Source organism: Leucoraja erinacea, chromosome 24, assembly GCF_028641065.1.
Source record: "Leucoraja erinacea ecotype New England chromosome 24, Leri_hhj_1, whole genome shotgun sequence".
In the NCBI taxonomy this organism is placed as follows: domain Eukaryota; kingdom Metazoa; phylum Chordata; class Chondrichthyes; order Rajiformes; family Rajidae; genus Leucoraja; species Leucoraja erinaceus.
The window spans coordinates 3,559,607-3,586,499 of NC_073400.1; the positions used below are offsets into that span (position 1 = coordinate 3,559,607).

At 44.6% G+C, this 26,893-nt stretch overlaps 1 protein-coding gene across 3 annotated transcripts in view; it reads left to right on the plus strand.

Annotated features, from left to right (window-relative positions):
• The first annotated feature begins 3,662 nt into the window (after positions 1–3,662).
• LOC129708577 (tyrosine-protein phosphatase non-receptor type 22-like) overlaps positions 3,663–26,893 on the plus strand; it is a 110,375-nt gene continuing 87,144 nt past the window's right edge. Inside the window, exons 1-2 of one of the 3 annotated variants that reach the window (XM_055654389.1) lie at positions 3,663–4,338; positions 24,359–24,467. In XM_055654389.1, the coding sequence (XP_055510364.1) occupies positions 4,249–4,338; positions 24,359–24,467 (199 nt within the window). In that variant the 5' untranslated portion in view covers positions 3,663–4,248. The remainder of the gene's footprint in view (positions 4,339–24,358; positions 24,468–26,893) is intronic. The other 2 variants (XR_008725371.1, XR_008725372.1) reach the window with 2 other exon arrangements.

Here is a 26,893-nt window from a genome sequence, read left to right on the forward strand (position 1 = left end):
TTTAATTTAGAGATACTGAGCGGAAACAGGCCCTTTGGCCCACCGAGTCCGCATCGAACATCGCATAAGTTTATAAGAAAAAGAATGCATCTCGAACATGAATTGTCTGCTTCTGTCCCTGTACTCATTTTACAGGATTGAGAGTCCCACTGTTGGCTGTGCACCTTGAGATAGCTCCAGCAGTGACCAGCTCTCACTGCACAATAAATATGTAATCTGCTTACAATTCAGTTACAGGAAAAAAACAGAGAGGAGAAAGAGAAAGAAGAGAAAGAAACAATTGGCAGATTTAATCTCACCCTTTGCTGCTCTAAACCTGTCAATCAGTAGAGTTAGGTGTAATTTCTGATAGGCCACTAAGTCTGATGTTGGGGAAGTCCAGAACGAGGGGTCACACTTTAAGGATAAGGGGGAAATCTTTTAGGACCGAGATGAGGAAAACCTTTTTCACACAGAGAGTGGTGAATCTCTGGAATTCTCTGCCAAGGTAGTCGAGGCCAGTTCATTGGCTATATTTAAGAGGGAGTTAGATGTGGCCCTTGTGGCTAAAGGGATCAGGAGGTATGGAGAGAAGGCAGGAACAGGATACTGAGTTGGATGATCAGCCATGATCATATTGAATGGCGGTGCAGGCTCGAAGGGCCGAATGGCCTACTCCTGCACCTATTGTCTATGTTTCTATGTCTGGTGCAGTTTTAAGCCCACGGGTATAGGCTGCATTCTCTGGGATAGGGTTTTACTCACATTTGGAAGAGAATGGGCTCAAGGGTATATGCTGATACCAGAACGATTTCCTTCAGTAATGTAATTCGAAGGGTAAAGAAATGGTCAACAGGCCATTTCCTGTTCGCAAGGCTCAGGAAGCTAATGCATAATGAAAGTACAAGGTCTTAACCACAATGTCAATGTCAGCCGGCAAACATGATGATGGTATGAAGGAGTGTTACATACGTACACTCTTTTTCCCTAGAGCATTCATTAGTAATAGATTGGTCTAATCTTCAAACCATCATTCAAATCCAGGGTGGAACACTGCTTACTGAAACTGTGATGCAGCAGCTCTTCTATCTGCCCCGCACCTTTTACCCACGCACATATACCCTTAGAAATGAGTATTAATTGTCCATTCCTATTTGCTGTGAGGCCATTCTGAACCATGCATATTGTATGTGACAGGAGTCATGAGTAGGTTTGACAAGGGAAGGATAGCAGATTGTTTAGGATAAAACCAATTAAACCATAGTTGGACACAAAAAGCCAGACAGAAGGAATAGGTGACGTTTCAGGTTGAGTCTGAAGAAGGGTCTCAACCCTGAAAAGTCACCTATTCCTTTATTTTACTCCAGCGTATTGTGTCTATCTAAGGAAAGCAGATTATCTGTTCAGGAGGACTTCAGTGGACTGGTTGAAGTCCGTTACAACAATCTATCATAATTCGCATAGTAATTCTAACCCAGAAAACGAGACGAGTTCAGGATTTGCAAAGCAAGTTTAGATCATAACCCTAATTTGTTCACCTCTATCCAATGCAAACTGACCATGACCATGAGATGTATCATTTGTGCAGGCAACGTGTATGAACACTTTGATGCAACAAATTGCTGTGATGTTAAAATCACTGCCTGACCAGTTGAAGGCAACAATTTAAATATTCACTTTCAACAGAGAATTGAATAAATATTTGGAAGGTAAAGTAATTGCAGGGATATGTGGAACATGCACAGGAAGTGAGACAAAATGGCTTTGCTTTTCAGAGACTTTCCTGACTTCAGAATATTACAAAGTACTTTGCAGCCAATGTAATATTTTTGACACTTAGAAATAGAAGATCTAGTTTGAACACACCGAGGTTGTATGGACTTCCATTTTCTGTAGTAGTATGAAAAACAATCTACAATTGTTTACATTTTACATGCAAATGTCGTCTTTGCCGAGATTGTGGAACAGTCATGCTGCAGATAGTGCACATGTTACACAGTGACTTGGATTCACTTGGATATAGAAGATAGACACAAAAAGTTGGAGTAACTCACACAGCATCGCTGGATAAAAGGAATAGGTGATGTTTTGGGTCACAAGTTCACGTTATAGGAGTACAATTAGGCCATTCGGCCCATCGAGTCCACTCCCCCATTCAATCATGGCTGATCTCTGCCTCCTAATCCCATTTTCCTATCTTCTTCCCATTACCCTTGACACCCATTCTAATCAAGAATCTGTCTCTTTCTGCTTTAAAAATATCCATTGACTTGGTCACCACAGCCCTCTGTACAAAGAAGTTACTCCTCATCTCCTTTCTAAAAGAGCGCCTTGTCATTCTGAGGCTATGACCTCTGGTCCTAGACTCTCCCACCAGTGGAAACATCCTTCTACTTTGCCTAGCGGAGCTGGTCTTCATCCTCAACAACTTCTCTTTTGACTCCTCCCCCTTCCTTCAAGTCCAAGGAGCAGCTATGGGCAGCCGCATGGGCCCCAACTATGCCTGCCTCTTTGTAGGGTACGTTGAGCAATCCCTGTTCCAGGCGTACACTGGCCCTATCCCCGAACATTGATGACTGCATCGGTGCTACCTCCTGCAGAACTCATGGACTTCATCAACTTCACCACCAATATCCATCCTGCACTCAAATTTACTTGGACCATCTCCGACACCTCCCTCCCTTTTTTTGATCTCACAGTCTCCATCTCAAGAAATAGACTATGGACTAATGTCTATTACAAACCCACTGACTCCCATAACTATCTCGACTACACTTCTTCCCACCCTGCTTCCTACAAAGACTCTATCCCCTACTCCTGATTCCTCTGTCTATGCCGCATCTGCGCCCAAGATGAGGTGTTCCATACTAGAACATCTGAGATGTCGCCATTCTTTAGGGAACAGGGCTTCCCCTCTCCCATCATAGATGAGGCCCTGACTCGTGTCTCCTTGGTACCCCGCAGCTCTGTCCTATCTCCCCCGCCCTAGTAGCATCAGAGAGACAGAGTCCCCCTAGTCCTTACCTTCCACCCCATCAGCCATCACATACAACACATAATCCTCCAAATTTTCCGCCACCTCCAACGGGATCCCACAACCAGCCACATTTTCCCATCTCCACCCCTTTCCGCCTTCAGCAGACACCCTTCCCTCCGCAACTCCCTGGTTAACTCATCCCTTCCCACCCAAACCACCCAGGTACATTCCCCTGCAACTGCAGAAGATGCAACACCTCAACACATCAAAAACACACAAACTTATCATCAATCTCAGACGTAAGGCACAACCCAAGACCCCCCTACTCATCTCAGGCGAACCCATATCCACCACTGACTCATTCAAATTTCTTGGCACTCATATAAGCAATAGCCTCAAATGGAAAATCAATTCAGATCACATCTATAAAAAAAACAACCAAAGACTTTTCTTTCTCCGCCAGCTCAAGAAGTTCAGAGTGAGGAAACATCTCCTAATCCGTTTTTACACAGCCATCATCCAAAGTATGCTCACTTCAAAAAGTAGCAATGATAAAGGGAACAGGCCATTGTTAGCTGTGGGCGAGGTGAAAACGAGTTACAGACAATGAGACTCAACAAGACGACTGAAGCTAGAACAACAACTTGGGGGGGGGAGGGACGGAGAGAGAGGGGATGCAATGGTTACTTGAAGTTAGAGAAAGCAATATTCATACTGTTGGGTTTAAAATGCCCAAGTCCTTCTAATCTCCGGCACTGGGCAATGTCATAAACCACAGCCACACACACAACCCCTCAAGCACAAATCAGAAGTAAAATGGCATGTAAAGCATTCAAACAGAAACAAAAATATGGCCCAAAAGTTATATCATTAAAGTTATCTTAAAAGTCAGCTAAAATTCCACAGTACTATTCTGGTTTTGGCTGGATTTATTGTCCTGAAACTGTTTGAGGAAACACAAAGTGAAATCGAGGGAATAAAATGTCTAAGCGTCACCTTTCCCCCAGAGATGCTGCCCGATCCGCTGTTTGTGTCTAAAGCAACTTCTGCAGTTCCTTCCTACACGAATAAAATGTTTAATTATGCGCCGATTTTGCCTCTTTAATTCGGCTGAGCATGATGCACCGCCCGGGGCGCTAGGACCGGAGAATGTGTGTGTATATTTGCCCCTCCTCTGACCACAGTGACTGCCGATTTCCCTCCTTCATTAAAACCGCAGGCATGTAGCGCCGAGTCCTGCCCTTCTGGCCAGGAATGGGGCAAGACCTGCCGGCAGCTGCCCCATTCACAGCATGGACCAAAGAACTGTCTTGCTGAAATTCCTCAAACAAGTTCAGAGCAAGAAATCCAGCAAGGACCAGAACATTTCCGGGGAGTTTCTGGTAAGACTATTGTTGAAACTACTTTGAAATGTACACGGCGGCTGCTGAACAAGGCAAGCAACAGCCAGGCGTGAGACTGACTGACTAACTGGGAGAATGTCTCACTCTCAGCATTTAACCGAAGGACGGGTTTCATAGTTGGGGAACTTTGAATCTCTCTCCGGGGGAAGGGAGGCAAAGGTCTGGACCTGGGGCTCCTGTACTTAGCGGGTCTTCATCGTGAGCGCCTCGGCGGGCTGTCAACGCGTAAAACGTGTCCGGGGCGAATGAGCAAAAAGGTTTGGCCAAAAACATTGGGATTAATGGTAGGCGGAAAGTTAGGTCGAGAATTACGGGACTTGGCACCAAGGGTGCTGGAGGTAAAGCTGCCAATTCTGGAGCCATTAAACACAGGGCGAATAGGGGGCCGGGGTAGTCGCCCTGAAATTCCTGCCGATATTTATCCCACTGCCACAAAATGCTGGAGTAACTCAGCGGGACAGGCAGCGTCTCTGGAGAGAAGGAATTGGTGGCGCAGCGGTAGCGTTGCTTAATTGGCTTGTCCAGTATAAAATTGTTCAGTGCTGAGTGATGCTCTACCTGGAACTTTTCAGAGTACTACATCCAGCGACCCTTCTTCGGCTTTGGGGCGATTGTGGCATTGTTGTCTGTGGGATCCTGCTGTGTATAGTTTGGCTGCCACCTTTCCCACACTGCAGTTGTGAGCAGTGTCTACTTTCCAGCATTGACTGTAAGGCACTTTGGGATATACACTCGAGTCTACTACACCTTTTTCTGAATTTGACTCCTGGATTTTGTGTGGGGTGGGGGGTGGGGGATAGTTCTTTCAGGACTATCTCTAAGGACATAAGGACACAAAGTTTGAAAGGGAATAAAAGTGCATCGCTCCTCATGATTGTTCAGTACAGTTTAGTTTATTGTCACGTGTACCAGGGTACAGTAAAAAGCTTTTGTTGAGTGCTAACCAGTCAACTGAAAGACAATGCATGATTACAATCGATCCATTTACAGTGTATAGATACATGGCACGTTTAGTGCATAATCAAAGTACGGAATGTTGCTATGGGAATAGAGATTTAAGTGTGTGGAGCGATTGTAATATGTGATCCAGGGGCCTCAGTTTAAGAATAAGGGGTAAGCCATTAAGGGGTAAGGGCATCTACTACACACGGTGCCTCAGGAAGGCCGTCAGCATCCACAAAGACTCCTCTCACCCTTGTAATAGTCTGTTCGAACTCCTACCTTCCAGCAGACGTTACAAGGCCTTCTACGCCAGCACCTCCAGACTCAGGAACAGCTTCATCCCCAGAGCTGTCGCTGCTCTGAACCGGCCCTGCTGAGTGCCCCCCCCCCCCCCCCCCCCCCCCCCATGAACTGTATTCACGCACATCGACCCGGCACAGACACATTTGCACTTTAGGCTGTTTCACTGTTTTTTTTAATAAATCATGTTTCGTGGGGTATCTAAACTTTATGAGTTGTTTAAGTTATGAATATCGGATGGAAGCTGCATACAAAATCTCGCTACACCTATGTGCAATGACAATAAAATATATTATTATCATTTAGAACGGAGACGAGGAAACAGAGAGTTGTGAGTCTGTGGAATTCTCTGCCTCAGGGGGCAGTTGAGGCAGGTTCTCTGGATGCTTTCAAGAGAGAGCTAGATAGGGCTCTTAAAGATTGCCTTGTCAGGGGATATGGGGAGAAGGCAGGTATGGGGTACTGGTTGGGGATGATCAGCCATGATCACATTGAATGGCGGTGCTGGCTAAAAGGGCTGAATGGACTACTCCTGCACCTATTGTCTATAGTAGATCTGCTTCTGTGGCTAGCAGGCAAATAGTCTAGACCTAGATTTAGCTCTTAGTGCTAATGGAATCAAGGGATATGAGGGAAAAAGCGGGAACGGGGTACTGATTTTGAATGATCAGTCATGTTCATATTGAATGGTGGTGCTGGCTTGAAGGACCAAATAGCTTACTCCTGTACCTATTTTCTATGTTTCTAATCATCTGGCTTGGAAGGCACCATCCATTATCTGCCTGGTAGATTAACTGGCAGATTGGGTCATCACCTTTTATATGGATGAACTGAGAGTGCAGAGGCTGGCATCTCAGCAACTGAGGTTGTTACCTGGAAGTGTGCAGTTTTTCACAGGGAATGTCTGGGACCCGGTTGGGAGTATGTCAGCATTTGTAAGGAAACCCAGATCGTGTCATTATTTGTAGCAGATCCTGGCCAGTAAGTTTCAGTTTGCAGGACTTTACAGGAGTCTGCTAGTCTTTTCATGGAGCCCTGAGAATGACAGCATTTGCACGCGGGCGGCCTTGCGTGCTTCTGAAGTGTTCCATTGTTTAAAAGTGGTCGTTGCGCAAAATGGCTTAAAAGACCCACATCCGTATTGAAAATGAAAATTAATCCTTTTCTCTAAGGTGAACAGGTCTTTAATTTGGGTCAAGATTATTCTAACGCTGTTAAACAAGACATTTTGCAGGAAGTAATTTAGTTAGGCCACATACCAATATATCACATGACATTCTAAAATAACCATCCTTAAAGCAATTGTAGATATTTTTGAAAGATGCTGGTGTATTTCTGGCACATATATAGCTTGTTGTGACTGGGTGAAGGTTACTACATGGTCTGAAGGAGGGCTGCCCTATAACTGGATATCACGATCATTGTAAAATTAGAGAAATCACAAGGTCCGGCCAAGAATGTCGAGGCCAGCTTTGCAAAAATATCCTTCACATCCTCCCATAAAGCATTTTATTAAGTGCATGTGTGTATACATGTGTCGTGTATCACCATGGTCAATCATGCAATCTTATATAACCATATAACAATTACAGCACGGAAACAGGCCATCTCGGCCCTACAAGTCCGTGCCGAACAACTTTTTTTTCCCCTTAGTCCCACCTGCCTGCACTCATACCATAACCCTCCATTCCCTTCTCATCCATATGCCTATCCAATTTATTTTTAAATGATACCAATGAACCTGCTGACACCACTTCCACTGGAAGCTCATTCCACACCACTACCACTCTCTGAGTAAAGAAGTTCCCCCTCATATTACCCCTAAACTTCTGTTCCTTAATTCTGAAGTCATATCCTCTTGTTTGAATCTTCCCTATTCTCAAAGGGAAAAGCTTGTCCACATCAACTCTGTCTATCCGTCTCATCATTTTAAAGACCTCTATCAAGTCCCCCCTTAACCTTCTGCGCTCCAGACAATAAAGACCTAACTTATTCAACCTATCTCTGTAACTCAGTTGTTGAAAGATGCTGGTGTATCAAAGAAGGATGCCCACCGTGCCTGTATTGTCATGCCTTTGAGATATTCAATTGGGATCAATTGATTTTTCACCTCTTTCTTCATGAGCAGGCTAATTTGTTACGGAACAATTCTCAACCCAATTTCCTTTTGATGGGTCTGCTTGAAAATGCTTCAACCAATCTTTCATTGACTTTATCTGTCATTGCCATTCACTTTCACACATATATATAACATAGAACAAAGCACCAATACAACCCCAGCAGCCCACTGTGACTGTCCCGACCATAATGCCAATTATTCTATCTGCCTACATATGATCTGTATCCCTCTATTCCCCGCCTGTTCATACATCTATCTAAATACCTCTTAAGCATAGCTGGCATATCTGCTTCAACCACCTTCCCTGGCAATACATTCCAGACATGTACAACTCTCTTGATGTGTGTGGAAAAAAACATGCATTGCATATCTCCATTAAATTTCCCCCTCACATCTTAAGCCTATAATCTCCAGTGTCTGACATGAAAATTACTATTTGCCCGATCTAAGTCTCATAATTTTATCTTTTTTTTTTATCAGGTCACTCTTCAGCTTTAAAATCTAGACAAAACAATGCACATTTCTCTGTTTTCTCCTTGTACGTAATATACTCCAATCCTGGCAACCTCTCTGCACCCACTTCACAACCTCCATAACTTTCCTATAATGTGGCAATCCAATACTCTAAATGTGGCCGAACCAAAGTTTTATACAGATGCAACATGACCGCCCAACTCTTATACTGAATGCCCCAGTCAATGAAGGCAACCTTCTTTACCACTCTCCCCATTTGTGTAGACATTTGTACGAAGCTATGGACTTGCACACCATGATTTCACTGTACGTCAATGCTTGTAAGAGTCCTGCCATTTACTGTTTAATTTCCTCCTGCATTTGATGTTCCAAAGCTCATCACCTCTAACGTCCATCTTAGGGAAGGAACAAAGGAGGACCCAGCGTGGGGTTAGAGGGGGGGGGCACTGTGAGGAGTGGGGTTGGGGGAGGTGAGGGAAACAAAGGGGGACCGAGCACGGATACTTTATAACTTTGTCAGCACCTTTATGTGGCGACTATTTGCATACCTTGGGTATGTAAGCAAAGAATTTCACTGTGACTTGTCACATGTGACTATAAAGTATTCATTCAACCATTGAATTCCATCTGCTATTACTCTGCCCAAATTTTCAACTGATCTGTATCCTGCTGGATATTTTGTCAATCTTCCTCATTATCCATAACACCATCAATATTCATGGCATCGGCAAACTTACGAATCAGATAAAATATTTTCATTTATATATTTAATGCGTACTACAAACAGAGGTCCCGGCATTAATCCGTGCAGAACATTACTGGTCTATGACCTCCGTCAGAAAAACACCCCTCTACCTCTGCCCTCTGACGCCAATGACCAAGCCAGTTATGTATCCAATTTACCAACTCACCATGGATCCAATGTAACTTGATCTTCTGGACCTACCTGCCACGATGGACCTTGTCAAATTGTTTACTAAAGTCCACATAGACAATATCCACTGTGCCCTACACTCAGCAATTCTCATCGTCACTCCCTCAAAAAGTACAGTCAATTTGTGAGACAGGAAGCCATGCACAAAGTCAGGTTGACTCTCTCAAACAAGTCCCTGTTTTTCCAAAAGCGATTATATCTTGTCCCTGAGAAGTCTCTTCAGTTAATTTCCCTACCACTGATGTAAGCTCACTGGCCTATAATTATTACATTGGCTATTCACCAATCATCCGGCATCTTGCCTGTGGCTAATGAGGCTACAATGATCTCTGACAAGGCCCCACTCATCTCCTATGTTACTTCCCTCAGTTTCCCAGTTACCCCACACCAGGTGTATGGGGACTATTCCACCAACACTCAGCACCTCCTCCTCCTTGACATCTACATGTCTTCTCCTTGGTAAACACCGATGCCAAACAGTTGTTTATTATCTCATGTTTTTCTCTGACTCCTGGCATAACTTTCCTTGCATGGACATAACCCTCTCCCTAGTGACACTTTTTAATGGATGTATAGGATGCCTATGTTAATCCTAGTCGCCATGGAAATGTTATAGCCCATTATAGCCTTTCTTATTCCTTGTTTATTTCCTGCACGCTTTATATTCCTCTTGGGCCCTGTGTAAAATAGCTTGGTCAACATAGTGGCACAGTTTATTGTTCCGAGGTTTCACTGCTCCAGTGACCTGGATTCCATTTTTAGTTTAGTTTAGAAATACAGTGCGGAAACGAGCCTTTCGGCCCATCAAGTCCACACTAACCAGCGATCCCCGCACATTAACACAAGCCTACACACAGTACGGACAAATTACATTTATACCAAGTATACAAACCAAAGCTAACTCAGCTACAAACCTGTATGTCTTTGGAGTGTGGGAGGAAATCGAAGTTCTTGGAGAAAACCCACGCAGTCACAGGGAGAATGTACAAATGTCGTACAGACAGAACCCGTAGTCGGGATCGAACCTGGCTCTCCGGCACTGCAAATGCTGTAAGGCATTCTGACTTTGATTCTGTCTGTGTGGAGTTTGCACATTCTCCCTGTGATTGGCTGGGTTTCCTCCAAGTGCCTAAGTTTCCCCCAAATACATACAGGGTGGAAGATTAATTGGTCAATCTAAATTGCCCCGAGTGAGTAGGTGAGGAATGCAATTTGGGGAAAGTTGATGTGATTGTGGGGAGAATAAAAATAGTATTGGTATAAGAGTGAGCTTGATGGTTGGTACATACTGGGTGGATTCCAGGGCCTGTTTCCTGAATGTGTGTGAACCCATCCAATTTCAATACCAGGAACATGACATTATATCTTTCTGAATGAGAGATTAAGTATGTTGAGTAAACACAGAAATCCATGCAGCTATATCAGACAAATCCTTAAACACAAAAGTGATTGGAAATGTTCTTGCCCCATGGGGTCTTTATTGCAAGGGGACTGGAATGCAAATAGCATGACCTCATAAGGAAAGATGTGTTCAGTTCTGGCCACTGCATTTCCATAAAGAACACATTGGCCTTTGAAAAGATGCACCAGAGCTTTTCAGATGTTTTGTGGAGGAAGGAACTGCAGATGCTGGTTTAAACCGATGATTGACACAGAATGCTGGACAGGCAGCATCTCTGGAGAGAAGGAATGGGTGACCTTTAGAATCGAGTCCCTTCTTCAGACCGCAAATAGTTACCATGGGTTGTATTCATGCTGACGAATATAGTTGAGCTTATAGGACTTGATATTACAATCCTTACTATAATTGGCACCTTCTTACTATCTTGAGTGGGGGTAGGGGTAAAGACTTCATTGGGGCCATCAGGTGGGCACCCTCCTTCCTTTGTGTTTCGTTGATTGGCCCACGACACCTCCAGGGGCTCAACAGCAGCACCTGGCGTCCCAGGTGCGCTCCCCTCCGTTTTACCCCTCTTGCTGGTCATTTTGCAGCCCAGTTGGATTCCTTCCTCTTCAGCCACAGCCAGTTGCTGTTTCGCTCGGCAGCCTCTGACCGCGACCTGACCGCTTGCCTGAAGGCCTGTCCTCGAACTCCCATTGCCTTCAGGAGTCTGGTTGTTGACATGGCTACAAACCCTCTACAACCAACCTCTACAGGGAGCACCTGGGTACGCCAGCCGCGTTGTTCTGCCTCGGCTGCTAAGTCTGAATACTTCAGACATTTGCGTTTGTGCGCTTCACTAACTGCAGCCTCCCAAGGCACAGTAATGGTCATATGCGGTTCAGTGACCATGTCGAGGACCACAGGTAACCATGGCTGTGTAGGTCAATCGGGTAGTACCAAGATACCTGAAGCCGAGTCCATTTGTATTTTCCAACTGATGAGGCAGAAAGGCATGGAAAAACAATTTTCCCCAATTCAGCGAAAAAGCGTCCATCGCTGCTGCCTCAGGGGCTGGTTCCCAAGCAACATATGTTGGTAACTGGTGATTCAGTCTGGATGCAAGGAGATCAATATCAGGTGTACCATACCGCATAGTAATATCAGCAAATACTTTGTGGTTCAACATCCATTCGGTGTTGTCATTAAGTTTTCGTGACCTGGTGTCTGCCACTGCATTGAGCTTACCTGGTAGGTAAGTTGCTGATAGCCAAATATGTCTGTCGACACAACATTGGTAGATTGTGTTAACCAGATCGTCACACAATATTGATTTTATTCCACCCATATGATTAATATAAGCCACCACCGTGGTATTGTCAATTTGTAGGAGGACATGCAGATGGTGCATAGCTGAATAGTAAGCTTTTAGCCCATAAAATACACCCAACATTTCTAAATAATTTATACCCAGTGTTTGTAGTAGTGATGATTCTTGTATGTTCAATCTACCACCAGTACTAGATATAGTGTTAGTTGCTCCCCAGCCATGAGCACTGGCATCCGTTTGCATTGTGAATGATGGGTTACTGACAACGATGGGGCTGGAACTATGCCAAATATTTTCCTTCCACCATTGTAACTCCAAAATTGCTTTGGCTGGTAATTGCATAGGTCGATCAAAATGACCTGTATGTTGTTTTAGCGCTTGCATCTTTGCCCTTTGCAGATTTTGGTAATGCAAAGGTCCAAACTGAGTAGCTGGAAATGCTGCTACTAGTTTCCCAATCACTCTTGCCACCTGTCGAATAGATGGTTGATTAGTAACAATCAATTTGTTGCAGGCTTCCACCAAATCTGCTGCTTTGTTCTTTGGCAATGTTACAGACATGTGGACAGAGTTAATTGTGAATCTCAGATAATCCATAGTTGTGGATGGTGCCAACTGGATGGATGATAAACCCCAGTGTTTCAAACAAATGTTTGGTAGCAGAAACCGCTAATTTAGCTAATTCCAGGGTTTTCCCCACAATAAAAAAATCATCAAGATATGCCATGACAATATGTTTTTGTTTTCTTAGTATTGCCAAGGCTGGCTTCAATATCTTGGTAAATAGTCTAGGGGCTGATGTTAATTCATTAGGCAACGCTTTATACTGTCATGGTTGCCCCATCCAGTTAAATTTTAGGTATCGACGATGATCCTTATGAATGTGTACTGAATAGTATGCATCTTTTAGATCCATGCATGCCATGAAGTATCCTTCGGAAACTAATTGTTTGGCAGTAACAAATGTTTCCATTTTGAAATGAATATACTTAACAAAAGTATTCAGTCTAGTTAAGTCAATGATGATGCGACATCCACCATCTTTCTTGGTTTGAATTTGGGGTTGAGGGCAGGTTTGATAGCGTTCTTCTTCAGGCAGTTTATTTCATACTGTGTGTTACACAGTAATGCCAGTGTGTCCTGTTGATTGTCAGTCATTTCAAAACCATCAATGGAATGAGCGTAAGATGTTATAGCCGAAGTCAGAAGTTTTAGGATTTTCTGAAGTTTTACCTCCTGGGCCCTTATGCCCATCCCGATGTACCCCCAGATTTGACTATTGACTGCGGGTACATTTAACGAGATGCAGTTCTCTGGAGGTATGTACTTATCCATTGTTTCATTCACTACCTGTTACTGTAGAGGATGGAAGGACAGGTAGTCTATGCTGGCCGCCAGTTTATCCTGCAATGGTTGTCCCGCTTGCGGTGGTACCGCAAACTTGTTGACCACTCCCAGCAGCTCTTCCTGGTCCTGCACCCCCAGCACACTGCTGGTATCTTCAGCCACGAGCCCCTCTTCCAGGCCAGCCCAGCCCTGGCCCCCAATGTTCCCCTCTGTCGAGGGAGATGCGATGGACAGCACCGAATACTTTGCTGTTGTGGGAGTGCGAGGACTCCCATGGCGAGCTTGCTCCATCTCCCGGAGCAAGTCTCGCTGGAGCATTTGCTCCATCAACCGCTCCATGCGGGATAGACGGTCACCTTTGCTGCTCTCGGGCAGCACGTCCTCCTGACCGGACTCATCCGAGTCTATCGGCTGGACCGACTTTTGCTTCGCCTTGCTGCGCTGGTTCGAGCTGAGCAGCTTGCGGCGTTGGGCTCGGCTGAGCAGGGTTTAAGTCAGTGACTGTGGACCACAGGGAATGCGGTCTCGGTGCCGTCGGTCTACCCCCCACTGCCGGAACCTACCTGGTCCACCACACTCACATGGCACCCGACCTTCTTCATCCTTTTTCCCTTGTCCATGGTTACTGAAATGTAAAACACAGCAAGGGCTGGAAAACAAACAACCTCAGAATAAGATTATCTTACCTGCAGGTCCCGCTTTAAACGTTGCTGCGGGAGCGCTCTTCCCCCACCCGTCGCTGTTGTAATGCGTGAGACGCTATGCCATGCTGGCGAGGTCTTCACGTAGTCACTCGCATGACTCCGAAGTAAAATACAATAATATTAAAGTTCTGAGTTTGAGAATATCACATTTTTGAATTTTCAAGGCAGTCTGGGTGTTTATTACTATATCTGTCACAACGGTCTATTTTGTAATTAGCTACAATTAGATAATTAACTAATTATATGCTTTAATTTCAGGTCATCCAAGTAAGATGTTTTATATTTGTTTCAGAATGCTTCAATCTATAATAACTGAAAATTTCATTCACTTCTCTTAATTTTTAAGAAAGTTATGGGCTTTTGACTGTTCTCGATCACAGCTTTTGTGTTAAGTCAATTGGGGAAAAGCAATAGGGAACAAGATGCTAATTTCCGAGTATGAAAATGGCCATAACTTTTTTAATACTGAAGATATGAAATTGAATTAGGTGTCAAATTAAACTTCTTTTTATGCTTTATCTGATGGGATAAATTGCAAACTTGATTTTTTAAATCTTAAAATTTTGTAACATTGCTACTTTTTGTAGCCTTTTCTGCTCCTGGGCGCTCAGGTTGCTGTACCAAGCCACGATGCAACCGGTCAACATGAAATAAATAGTCTGGTGATTGAGGAAAACATCAAGGGGATACCATACGATAGAACTTTATTTATCTCAGGAGAGAAATTGATCTGCCAACAGTCATATGACACAAAATACATGAAACATTAAATTAAAGTGATGAGTAGAAAGGATTGGAGATGGGTGGGGGGGCGGGGTGTGAGGTGTGAGGAGGAAAGTCAATCTACACCATGACCGAAGGGGGAGGAGTTATGCTGTTTGATAGCCACAGGGAAGAAAGGGGATTGCCACATCAATTGTGGGAACAGGAGGAAAGGGAGGGCAAGTATGCCATTTTTTTAGTCACTTCATCGTATTTTGTAAAAATTCAGTGGCTCCCAAAATTCAGCCAGTCTCCTTTTAAGCTTCACTGTGCAAATTCAGTTCTGCTATTTGTGACAATTTTAAAGTAATATGAGGATGGACATTAATAGAGAAGAATTTTTATTGACTGCAGTTTTACAAGGTTGTGCAACTGTGTAAATACTTATGTTCACTGAACCCTGTCGTCTGTTTTTAAAATTGTTCCATCGAAGATTTCATTTCCTTTTGTTCCATGTTTTGATAACACCACCCTGAATTTTTCTGATCTTTCTTTTTGTGAATGATAATATCTAACCTTTCACCATTTCTCTAATTGCCCAGTCAAACTTTTCTATAATTGTAACAAATTCCACCCGATTCCTTCTCCAGAGGAGTTGATTTTCTTTGTTTCTTATTTCAAGCTAATCTTTTCTGCAGTTTCTACTGTACTACAATGTGACTTGGTTTATGTCAATATTTTGCAAAATACATGTAATATTTGTAACTATATTAGGTATAATGAGTCCTAGTCTCAGTCCACTCTCAGTCAGAAAGGTCTTGACCCAAATCTTCAACCATTCATTCTCTCCAGAGGTGCTGCTGGGTTACTTTTGTGTCTATGTTCGGTATATGTCTGATGTATAGGAACAAAAAGCTGGAGTAACTCAGCGGGTCAGAAGCATCTTTGGAGAAAAGGAATAGGTGATGTCTCTATTTCACTCTTAGGGCAAAAGGAATCCAGGGATGTAGGTAAAAAGCAGGAATGGGGTACTGATTTTAGATGATCAGCCATGATCATATTGAATGGCAGTGCTGGCTCGATGGGCCGAATGGCTTACTCCTGCACCTATTTTTCTATGTTTCTAGTCATCACCTTGTTCCGACTGAGAGTCGGGGAAAGGGAAACCAGGGATATAGACGGTGAGAGATATAGAACAAATGAATGAAAGATATGCAAAAAGTAATGATAATTAAGGGAACAGGCCATTGTTAGGTGTGGCCTAGTTGAAAACTAGTTACAGACAATGAGACTCAGTAAGACAGCTTTGAAGCTGGTACAATGACGTGGGTGGGTGGGGGAGGGACGGAGAGAGAGGGGATGCACGGGTCATTTGAAGTTGGAGAAATCAATGTTCCTACTGCTGGGGTGTAAGCTGCCCAGACGGAATATGAGATGCTGTTCCTCCAATTTGCATTTGGCCGCAGTCTGGCATTGGAGGAGACCCAGGACAGGAAGGTCAGTGTGGGAATGGGAAGGGGAATTCAAGTGTTTGAAAATTGGGAGATCAGGTAGGTTCAGGCGGACTGAGCGAAGGTGTTCAGCGAAACGATCGCCCGGTCTACGGTTGGTCTGGTTGATGTATAACAGTCCACACCTTGAACAACAAATTTAGTAGATGAGGTTGGAGGAGGTGCAAGTGAACCTCTGCCTAACCTGAAAGGACTGTCAGGATCCCTGGACAGAATCAAGGGAGGAGGTATAGGGACAGGTGTTGCATCTCCTGCACTTGCAGGGGAAGGTACCTGGGGAGGAGGTGGTTTGGGTGCTATGGAGGGAATCTTAAGCCCTTGCTGTCTCCTCCCCTTTCTTAACCCTCTAGCTGTCTCCTGCTCCTATCCGCCCGCTCGGGCTCCTCCTCCTCCCTTTTTTCCTTCCTTCCCCCCCCCCCCCCCCCACCTCCCCATCAGTCTGAAGAAGGGTTTCGGCCCGAAACGTCGCCTATTTCCTTCGCTCCATAGATGCTGCTGCACCCGCTGAGTTTCTCCAGCAATTTTGTGTACCTTCGATTTTCCAGCATCTGCAGTTCCTTCTTGAACACAAGAGGAACTCAGCAGGTCCAGCATCTGTGGAGGGAATGGACAGAGAATGGACAGACAACGTTTCGGGTCGGCTCCCTTCTTCAGTCTGATGAAGGCTCCCAACCCAAAATGTTGCCTGTCCATTCCCTCCATAGATGTTGCCTGGCCCACTGAATTACAAAAGCACCTTGTGTTTTAAATTAAAAAGGTTAGTTCTATGATTTAGGATTACTTAATTTGTGATAAAATAATACTTTGCAAACCTCCGACCTCACCGCCAGTATGATCCAGGAAATCCTCATATGCAGTGGAGAGTTAGACCAGAAGCTCTTCTTCTTCTTCTTCTTACGTACAGCGTGCACAGCCTAAAGTTGTAGGACAACTTGTTCTATTTGATCATATTTGTTTGTGCACGCCGGGTTGATTGCATTCGTCGAAACAGGGCGGACCACGTGAAGGTTGCTATCTCCCACCCCGACCAGGAGCTCTGCTTGGAGGGATAGCAACTGCATTTTGGCCTCAGTCTTCCAAGTCTCTGATCTGAATGAGCTTTCATTGTCTATAAGTCACCTGGAGTTACCACTTTAGAAATTGCCCAAAAAAAAGACTGAGGAATAAACCTGACTCTGCCTCAGAATGGTCGTAGAAAGTTCACCACGATACCTCCTGCTTGCTACCACCACCCATGTCATTAGATACAGCCACTGGTGCCTCATGGTCAGTCAGTAAGCGACCAGATTATCTAATAGTTAGTCAAGAATTATCCTTTCGTCTAATCCATGTCCAGGATGTTTAAATGAGGAAACAAAAATTCTTAAAAGAAAATGAAACAAACATTTGTGGGTTTTTTTAAAACTTGGTTTTTATTGTCTGCATTGACCTGGAAGTAGTCGTCTATGCCAGAGGTCACAGACCTGTGATTGAGTTTTATTTTATTTAGTTTAGAGATACAGATTGGAAACTGGCCTTTCCACCCATCGAGTCCACGCCGACCATCAATCACCCATCCACTGACTAGTTCTATGTTAACCCATATTTCTATTGCATCCACTCCCTATTTATTAGGGGGCAATTTACAGAGTCCAATCAACCTACAAACCCGCACATCGTTGGGAAGTCGGAGAAAACCCGAGCACTTACGTGGTCACAGAGAGAACGTGCAAACTCCACATAGACAGCACCCGAAGTCAGGATAAAACCCGGGTCTCTGGCGCTGTGATGCAACGGCTCTACCAGCTGCACCACTGTGCCGCCCTTGAATACTAGTCTGCTGCGTTCATTGAAAAAAATGCTGTGATATTTCATATAAAATGATAAACCAGTGCTCTACACTTAACACTAAAAGATCCAATCAGCAAACATAGCCTTTCACTAGTTGGAAAAAAGCATTTATCCTGGTGGATTTGTGGACAATGCCAGGTTTTGCAGGGACTGCACCCACACTCGTAGTAGGGTGACCTCCAGTAATATGTCTTGTTTACAGCAACAGGGAAGTCCAGGACCACATGGGGCACTGCTCATCGTTCTTGGGGTGCGTGTGCAGTGACATTGGCGACCTCGGGCTTGTCCTGACAATTCAGTCTTGGTCTTGAAGGAGGACATGCAGCAACCTCTGGCTTCTGCCAGCAATTCACTCTTGTCTCGAGAGGCGCTGGTGGTCTCAGAATTATCCTGACAGCTTAGCTTTAGGCTTGAAGAGGCGGTGCTGGTGTGTTTTCCTGCAGCTCAGTCTTTGCCTCTGTGTGTGGGAACAGACCCTGGTTACCCATGGGCTGGAAGCGGCACTGGCAACTCAGGCTTGTCCCGGCCACTCTGTGTGCCTCAGAGAGGGACTGGCTGTCTAAGACATTTTCCCAGCAACCCAATCTTGACCACGTGGTGGTGCCAGTTGTCCCACTGGTTTGTCCCAGTGGCTCGGTCTTCCTCAAACCCGCAACAGGGGAACACAGCTAGCAGGGAGGCACCCCGTTTACCACCCACCCAGTCCCCAAGAAAAACAAAGTGACCAAACTGAATGACTACCACCCCAGTAACTTTACCACTGACCAAAATGAAGTGCTTTGAAAGATTGATAATGGCCCACATAAGTGCCAGTCTTCCAGATCATCTAGATTTATTGCACCTCACATAAAGGAAAAATAAGTCTGTGGAAGATGCCATCTCTCTTGCAGTGATAGTTAAGGGCTTGGACACGCTAGAGGCAGGAAACATGTTCCCGATGTTGGGGGAGACCAGAACCAGGGACCACCGTTTAAGAATAAGGAGTAAGCCATTTAGAATGGAGACGAGGAAACACCTTTTCTCACAGAGAGTCTGTGGAATTCTCTGTCTCAGAGGGCGGTGGAGGCAGGTTCTCTGAATGCTTTCAAGAGATAGCTAGATAGGGCTCTTAAAAACAGCAGAGTCAGGGGATATGGGGAGAAGGCAGGAACGGGGTACTGATTGGGGATGATCAGCCGTGATCACATTGAATGGCGGTGCTGGCTCGAATGGCCAAATGGCCACTCCTGCACCTATTGTCTATTGTCTATTGATTCAGTGCAGATCACTTTCACAATGAGAACAGCCAGGTCAGGATGTGATTCAATAAGTACAACTCAAACTTCAACATTATAATAATGAATAAGCTCATCCCCAAACTTCTGGACCCAGGACATAGTCCTCGTTCTGCAAGTAGCTTCTGGACTTCTTGGTCATAACATTTTCTCTACCATAACCCGCAAAGCTGCTGCCTCTCAGGCTTGGTGTGCATTCTTACACTCGACTTCCTGTACACCCATGACTGTTTCGCCGAGTACAATTGCAACTCAATCTTCAAGTTTGCCCCGATGATACCATTTTTGTTGGCAGTTATTGATGAGACCAAGTACTGGATGGAGATTGAAAGCCTGGTGCTAAGAACATAACCTTGTCTTTAACATCAGCAAAACTAAAGAGTTGTTTGTTGATCTAAGGAAGCTAGGGATGAAGGCAACCAATCCTCATCAATAGAGCTGTTGTAGAAATAGTCAACAGTTCAAAATCTGAGGCAGCCATATCACAGATAACCTAAGGTAGACTCAAAAAACTGGAGCAGCTCAGCAGGTCAGGCAGCATCTCCGGAGAAAAGGTATAGATGACATTTTGGGTCGAGAGCCTTCTTCAGGCGAACAACCTAATCCAGTACATTGACACTGAAGTGTCTGAGAAGATTTGGCATGTCCATGAGGATTCTCTTGATCTTCTACAGATGTGCTTTGGAAAATATTCTGACCAGATGTGTCTCATCCTGATTTGGCAACTGCTCTGCTCTAGACCACCTGAACCTGAAGATGTTGGTGAACACAGCCCAATCCATCAGGGGTCATCATTTCCTCCCTTCCAGTCCATCTTCACGATGCATTGCATCAGGAAAGGCTAGAAAGTATTATTCAGCGTGCCTGCCCCCCTCGCCAGCCCCTTTACTTTCTTCCACTAACTGGAAGAAGATACAGCAGCTTGAAAGCATGAAATATGCAGACTTTTCTTTCTGACTCCTGAACCGACTGTTTTTTGCACCGCATTCTCTGATATGCTGCCATTATTGACTCTGCCTCATTTGGTTAATTCCGTTAATGTACTTCAATTTTCATGTACACTACTCCCATTTTACACTACAATCTGCTGCTTTGCAGTCAGCGTTATATTATATTACATCCTTGGTGTACATGACAATAAAACAATCTAATCTACCCTAACTGTTGAACTGGAATCAACTGGTTTGGTACGCTCCTCCTGTTTAGTGTGAGACTGGGTTAACATAACGTCTAGACTTCAGGTTTCTAAATGATCTGTCTGTAACTAAAGAAACATGAATGAGGGCTTTAAACATTGCTGGAAAAATGGGATACAGAACACAGCTGCTGGGAATCCAAAAGGGAGGAAGATCTGCAGGAAAATGGAGCGGTGCAAGCTCGAAGGGCCAAATGGCCTCCTCCTGCACCTGTTTTCTACGTGTCTAATAATAGTTTGTTTAGTTTATTGTCACGCACAGTGGAAAACTTTTGTTACGTGCTAACCAGTCAGCGGAAAGACAAGTCGGTCTGAAGAAGGGTTTCGGCCCAAAACGTTGCCTATTTCCTTCGCTCCACAGATGCTGTCTCACCCGCTGAGTTTCTCCAGCATTTTTGTCTACCAGCGGAAAGACAATACATGATTACAATCGAGCCATTCACAGTGTATAGATACATGATACTGGGAATAACGTGATTAACGTGAAAGAAGACGTGGAATCACGGGTTAACGTAGACCTTAAAGCAATACACTCACCACAGAAGGCTATCATCACAGATAACAATCTTCTTCTTCTTGCTTATGGCGTGCACAGCTTAAAGTTGTTAGACAACTTGGTCTGTTTGATCTTCTGTTTGTGCACGCCAGGTTGATTGCATTCGTCGAAACAGGGTGGACCACGTGAAGGTTGCAATCCCCCCACCCCACAGATAACAATTAATAAATCTAATAAGGCCAAAAGCGACTGCAGATGCTGGAATCTGGAGCAACAAATGGAATGCTGGTTGGTCCATGGTTCTGCTATTATTTGTAAATCCTAAAAAGGATTTTGGGAGAAGCAGTTGACCGAGTGAGTGCACGCTTTATACCTGGAACCTGTTATCGCAAAGAATGCTACAGGTGCAAGGGAAAGGAAGTGAGTTAAAAATGAGAAAGGTAAAAGTATCAAAGGCTGTGCAGATTGGATGAGATGAAGTACGATGGGGGAGCACAGGTTTGGACACGAATAACACAGATCTGTGGGGCCTTGTCCCATGTTTCTATTCTGTGGAATCTACACAATAAAGGGTCTGTCCCACTTTCACCACCTAATTCACGATCTTTTTTACTCGTGGACATTTTTCATCAGGCTAGAAAAAAACACCCCGACCTTCTTGATGCACGAGTACCTACGACTAGCATCACGACCTGCTACGACCTACCTACGACCACCTACGTCCTCGTGACGACCATGCTGCGAGTATGTGTCGAGGGCAAACTCAGCAGAGGTCGTGAAAGTGGGACAGGGCTTAACTGTTCTTCACAGAGAAGATGGGTTGTGGGTTGACAGGGCCAGTTACAAATGGCTACAATGTCCTTGGTTTGGTTAGATTTTTATTTTTATTACCCAGCATTTCAGAGTGACCACTGTGATAAATGAAGGTTGTCCTTTGGAGGTAAAAGATGTAACTCAAACCTAAACGGACAAAAATCACATGGGGTTTGACTTCACAATTGAAGAAGAATGGCTGAGAGTTAAATATAAAGTCTAGTCTAAAGAAGGGTCTCGACCCGAAACGTCACCTATTCCTTCGCTCCATAGATGCTGCCTCACCCGCTGAATTTCTCCAGCATTTTTGTCTACCTTCGATGTTTCCAACATCCACAGTTCTTTTTTAAATATAAACCATGGAGTTAGATGTACTTTGCGTGTTGGTGACAGCTGAATTATTGGGCTACCACATTAGAAGGAATCATCAATTGAAGAGGTGGGATGTAGATTCAATAAGGAGGAGTGACGGCAACATATGAAGAAGAATTTGAGAAGCTGAAGTTTGATTTCCGTAAGCAATAAGGGTCTCGACCCGAAATGTCACCTATTCCTTTTCTCCAGAGATCTAAAAATAATTCCTTTAAAATAGGCTTTATTCAAGTAATAAATATATGCAATACAGGAACCGTGCAAAAAAAATTAATCCGACATTCTCGGAGGCTATACAGACATTCAATACTGTTTAAAAATTCACAGATTTCTTCCCCACCCTTGCCACTGGGAGGTCAACAAAGCTTTTTATTAAATTTCAAAATAGACTTTATTCAGGTAATAAAAGAAAAAGTGTTGGACACTTAAATTTTGCTTTATGCTTTTCATTGCTTTGCAAATATTGCCTGGAATGTCCAATTGTTTGACTACTTCGATTTTGTTGTTGTTATTTATTGCTATTTATGTCTTTACTTGTTCGGAATAAATAAATAAATAAATAAATAAATACACTACGAGCTGTGCAACAAATTCATCCGACATTCATCCAGGAGGCTATACAAATTATCCAATACAGTCTACATACATTGCTCAAATTCCACCCTTGCCACTCATGTGTCCCACTGGCGTGGAATCCCTTCACTAATTTTGAGGGGCGACTCCACCACACCCTGCCCCCCATGTCCAGCAGCGGGAGGACCCTAGACTGTGGTCCTCCCCCACCGAGCCTTGGCGTTGGCTGCACCGAGCTTCAGTGCGTCCCTCAGCACGTACTCCTGCAGTCTGCTGCGGGCCAGTCGGCAACATTCCCCGACGGGCATCTCGCTCGGCTGGGTGGTGAACAACGCTCGGGCAGACCAAAGAGCGTCTTTCACCGAGTTGGTGACCTTCCAGCAGCACTTGATGTCAATCTCTGAATGCGTCCCTGGGAACAGTCCGTAAATCACAGAGTCCTCTGTGACGGAGCTGTTCAGAATAAACCGTGACAGGAACCCTCTCCAGACTCTCTTTGCAAATCCACACTCTGCAAAGAGGTGGGCAACCGTCTCCTCTCCATAGCAGCCGTCCCGAGGGCAGCGTGCGCTGACAGTGAGGTTCTGACGGTGCAGGAAGGATCTGACTGAGAGGGCTCCCCTCACCGCCAGCCAAGCCAGGTCTTGGTGCTTGTTGGTGAGTTCTGGCGATGAGGCATTTTGCCAGACAAGCTGGGCAGTCTGCTCTGGGAACCACGCCACCGGATCCATGGAGTCCTTTCCCTGCAGTGCCTGCAGGACGTTCCGTGCTGACCACTGCCCGATGGACTTGTGGTCAAAGGTGTTGGTCCGGAAGAACCTTTCCACAAACGACAGATGGTGCGGCAATGTCCAGCAGTCTAGCACATTGCGTGGCATCTGCGCCAGGCCCATCCTTCACAACACCGGGGACAGGTAGAACCTCAGCAGGTAGTGACACTTGGTGCCCACGTGCCTTGGCTCTACGCTCCACCTGATGCAGCCACACACAAAGGTGGCCATCAGGGTGAGGGTGACGTTGGGCACGCTTTTACCCCTGTCGTCTGCCGACTTGTGCGTTGTGGCCCGTTGCACCCGGTATTTCCTCGACCCGCAGATGAACTGGAAGGCAGTCCGGGTGATCCCTGTGACGTAGGTGGGAGGGACAGGCCACACTTGCGCCAAATACAGCAGCCCCAAGAGCACCTCAGTCCATCACTCAAACCAGCCACAACTCACCAACCCTAACTAGATGGACTGAATGGCAATTATTTATGCTATCACATTCTAAAACTCTGCAGCAAAATTGGAAACTAATAGATTGGATAGTTGGAGAAGGATATGAAAGATAGGCACAAATCGCTGGAGTAACTCATTGGGACAGGCAGCATGAAGGAATGGGTGACGATTCAGGTCGAGATCCTTCTTTAGATACGAGCCAAACGCAGGTGGGACAAGAATAGGTGGGACATGTTGGTCGGCAAGGGCAGGTTGGGCCAAATGGTTGCATCCACACTGTATCACCGTATAACTCTATTAATTTGTTTATTAATTGGCATGTTGGGCATTTTGAATGGGGGATCTTGAGAGGAGGGGAAGGGGGCTTGCAAATTAAGGAGACTAGAATGTAAGATTAGCATTTCAAAAAGCAAGAGTTTATTCTTGTGTATTTATGCAGCAAAATTCTTAAATCTGATTTTTTTTTTTTCCTCATACTCCTGCAGAGACTGAAAAGGCAGTCAATGAAAAACAAACATGACAAATCCTACTCATCAGGTCATGCAGAGAAGCAAGAGAATGCCAAGAGGAATCGCTATAAAGACATTCTACCCTGTAAGTCCATCTTTTCAGTCTCAAATTTTCTAATTCCTATTTTAGACCTACTGGATTCCAGTGAGATTCTGTTCGCATTTCCTTATCTGGGAATCATTAGCCAAGTTGATGTGGACAAGCTTTTCCCTTTGAGAATAGGGAAGATTCAAACAAGAGGACATGACTTCAGAATTAAGGGACAGAAGTTTAGGGGTAATATGAGGGGGAACTTCTTTACGCAGAGAGTGGTGGCAGTGTGGAATGAGCTCCCAGTGGAAGTGGTGGAGGCAGGTTCATTGGTATCATTTAAAAATAAATTGGATAGGCATATGGATGAGAAGGGAATGGAGGGTTACGGTACGAGTGCAGGCAGGTGGGACTAAGGGGAAAAAAATTTGTTCGGCACGGACTTGTAGGGCCGAGATGGCCTGTTTCCGTGCTGTAATTGTTATATGATGAGAAGGGAATGGAGGGTTATGGTATGAGTGCAGGCAGGTGGGACTAAGGGAAAAAAAAAGTTGTGTTGGCACGGACTTGTAGGGCCGAGATGGCCTGTTTCCGTGCTGTAATTGTTATATGGTTATATGGTTAAGTGTTTGCCTAGAAATGCAGATCACTTATTGATTGGATTTAAAAGTTGTTATTGGATGTCTAATAACACACGGTGAAATAAATTTGAATTATTTTTCTATGATGTGAAATGTTGCGTGTATTTTCTCTGCTACCCTTATGGAGACTAAATTCCTGATTTAATTATTTTCCTTAGTTTGGAGAGGTTATGTTGTTGCACCAAAATAAATTTGTGGGCAGCCCAGTGTCACAGCTGATCGGGCATATGCCAGAGATCCGGCTTCAATCCTGACGGGGATGCTGTGTGTGTGGGGTTTGTATGTTCTCTCTGTGACCGCATTAGTTTCCTCCCACATCTGAAGCAAAGATCCTATAGCGGAGCAAGATAGACCACTCCTGCTAAATGCAATGGGCTGACGTGTAGTACGCAACCAAACGGAACATGGGCCTTTTTTTCATCCATTTGCGTAACTGGACCCCACCCGACCCGACTCGCAGTGTAATCGACGTTGCGGGGCAACAGTTTGTGTTAGTAAATTAAAATTCTGAAAATTAGAAGATTTTTACCAAATAACTTTTATCTTTACGAGGATGTTTCCGTAACCGGCTTCCGTCTGCGCACTAGTATCCTATGGGATCTTTGGTGCGGAGACGGAAGCCGGTTACGGAAATGGGGCCTAAAATTAACCATGAATCTGCCCATGACCGTACTACGTCTTTTTCGTCGAGTGACCTATCTTGCTCCATCCGCTATAGGATCTGTGATCTGAGAGACCAGCAAGTTTGCAGGTTAATTGTTGGTTCCCTTCACTGGCAAGACCTGATTCAATGTTCATTCCTAATCAACTTGATGATGTGATAATGAGTTACCTGCTGGAACTGTTAATAGTTGGTAGTGGCTCACTGGACATTTCGGAGGACACCTTACAGTGAATCACTAGGCACTTTATTATTCAGTTGAGGTGCTTCTTTGATATTGCTTTAATGAAGTTAAGTTAAATCTACCTAAATTACTGATCTTTAAATAGACCCACAGGGGGTCAGGGTCAAATGCTGCACAATCATTGGTGACATTTGCAAGTGATGTTGGACTTCTAGGGAATTCCTATAAATTATAACATTCTAGCAATTTTGGAAAAAAATATTTTTGCTGCATTGGACGTGATAGGAACCAACAGCTTGACTCCAGGTCAGGGCTACCCTTGGCTGGCATCCTGTATCATCAATACCTTGCCTCACACTCGTGGCAGTTCTGCCAGGACACTGGGCCTTAACATTACAAAAAAGTGAGAAAATAAGAAATACATATCTCATGAGGACAAGATCAGACATGATATATGAGGAAACTCGATACCTGGCAGATGGTGACGGAGCGTGGCGACTATTTGCATGCTAGTCCCAGAAGTAGATCGACTATCATCCATTATGATTATTCCACATTTACTCAATGTATGCCTTGATCTGACTGGGTAGCACACAAAACAAAGCATTTCACTGTATCTTAGTACACATGACAATCATAAACCAATAAACGATACTAGACGCAAAAAGCTGGAGTAACTCAGTGGGACAGGCAGCATCTCTGGGGAGAAGGAATGGGTGACGTTTCGGGTCGAGACCCTTCTTCAGACGAGGACCACTCCTCCCTTTCCCCCGCACCATTATCCTGGCCACAAACAACGATTCTTGCCCAGGAATGTCCTGCAAATATTGTATGATCAATGTATTATATACTGTCACGAAACCCCTGTAAATACATTGAACTTTCTGCTACAACAGTTCTCACTACAGACTGACCTCTGGAAAAATCACCTTGCACATTCGATAAATCCCTGTGTACCTAACTCCTGAAAGATGCTCCCAATTATGGTTAAAAA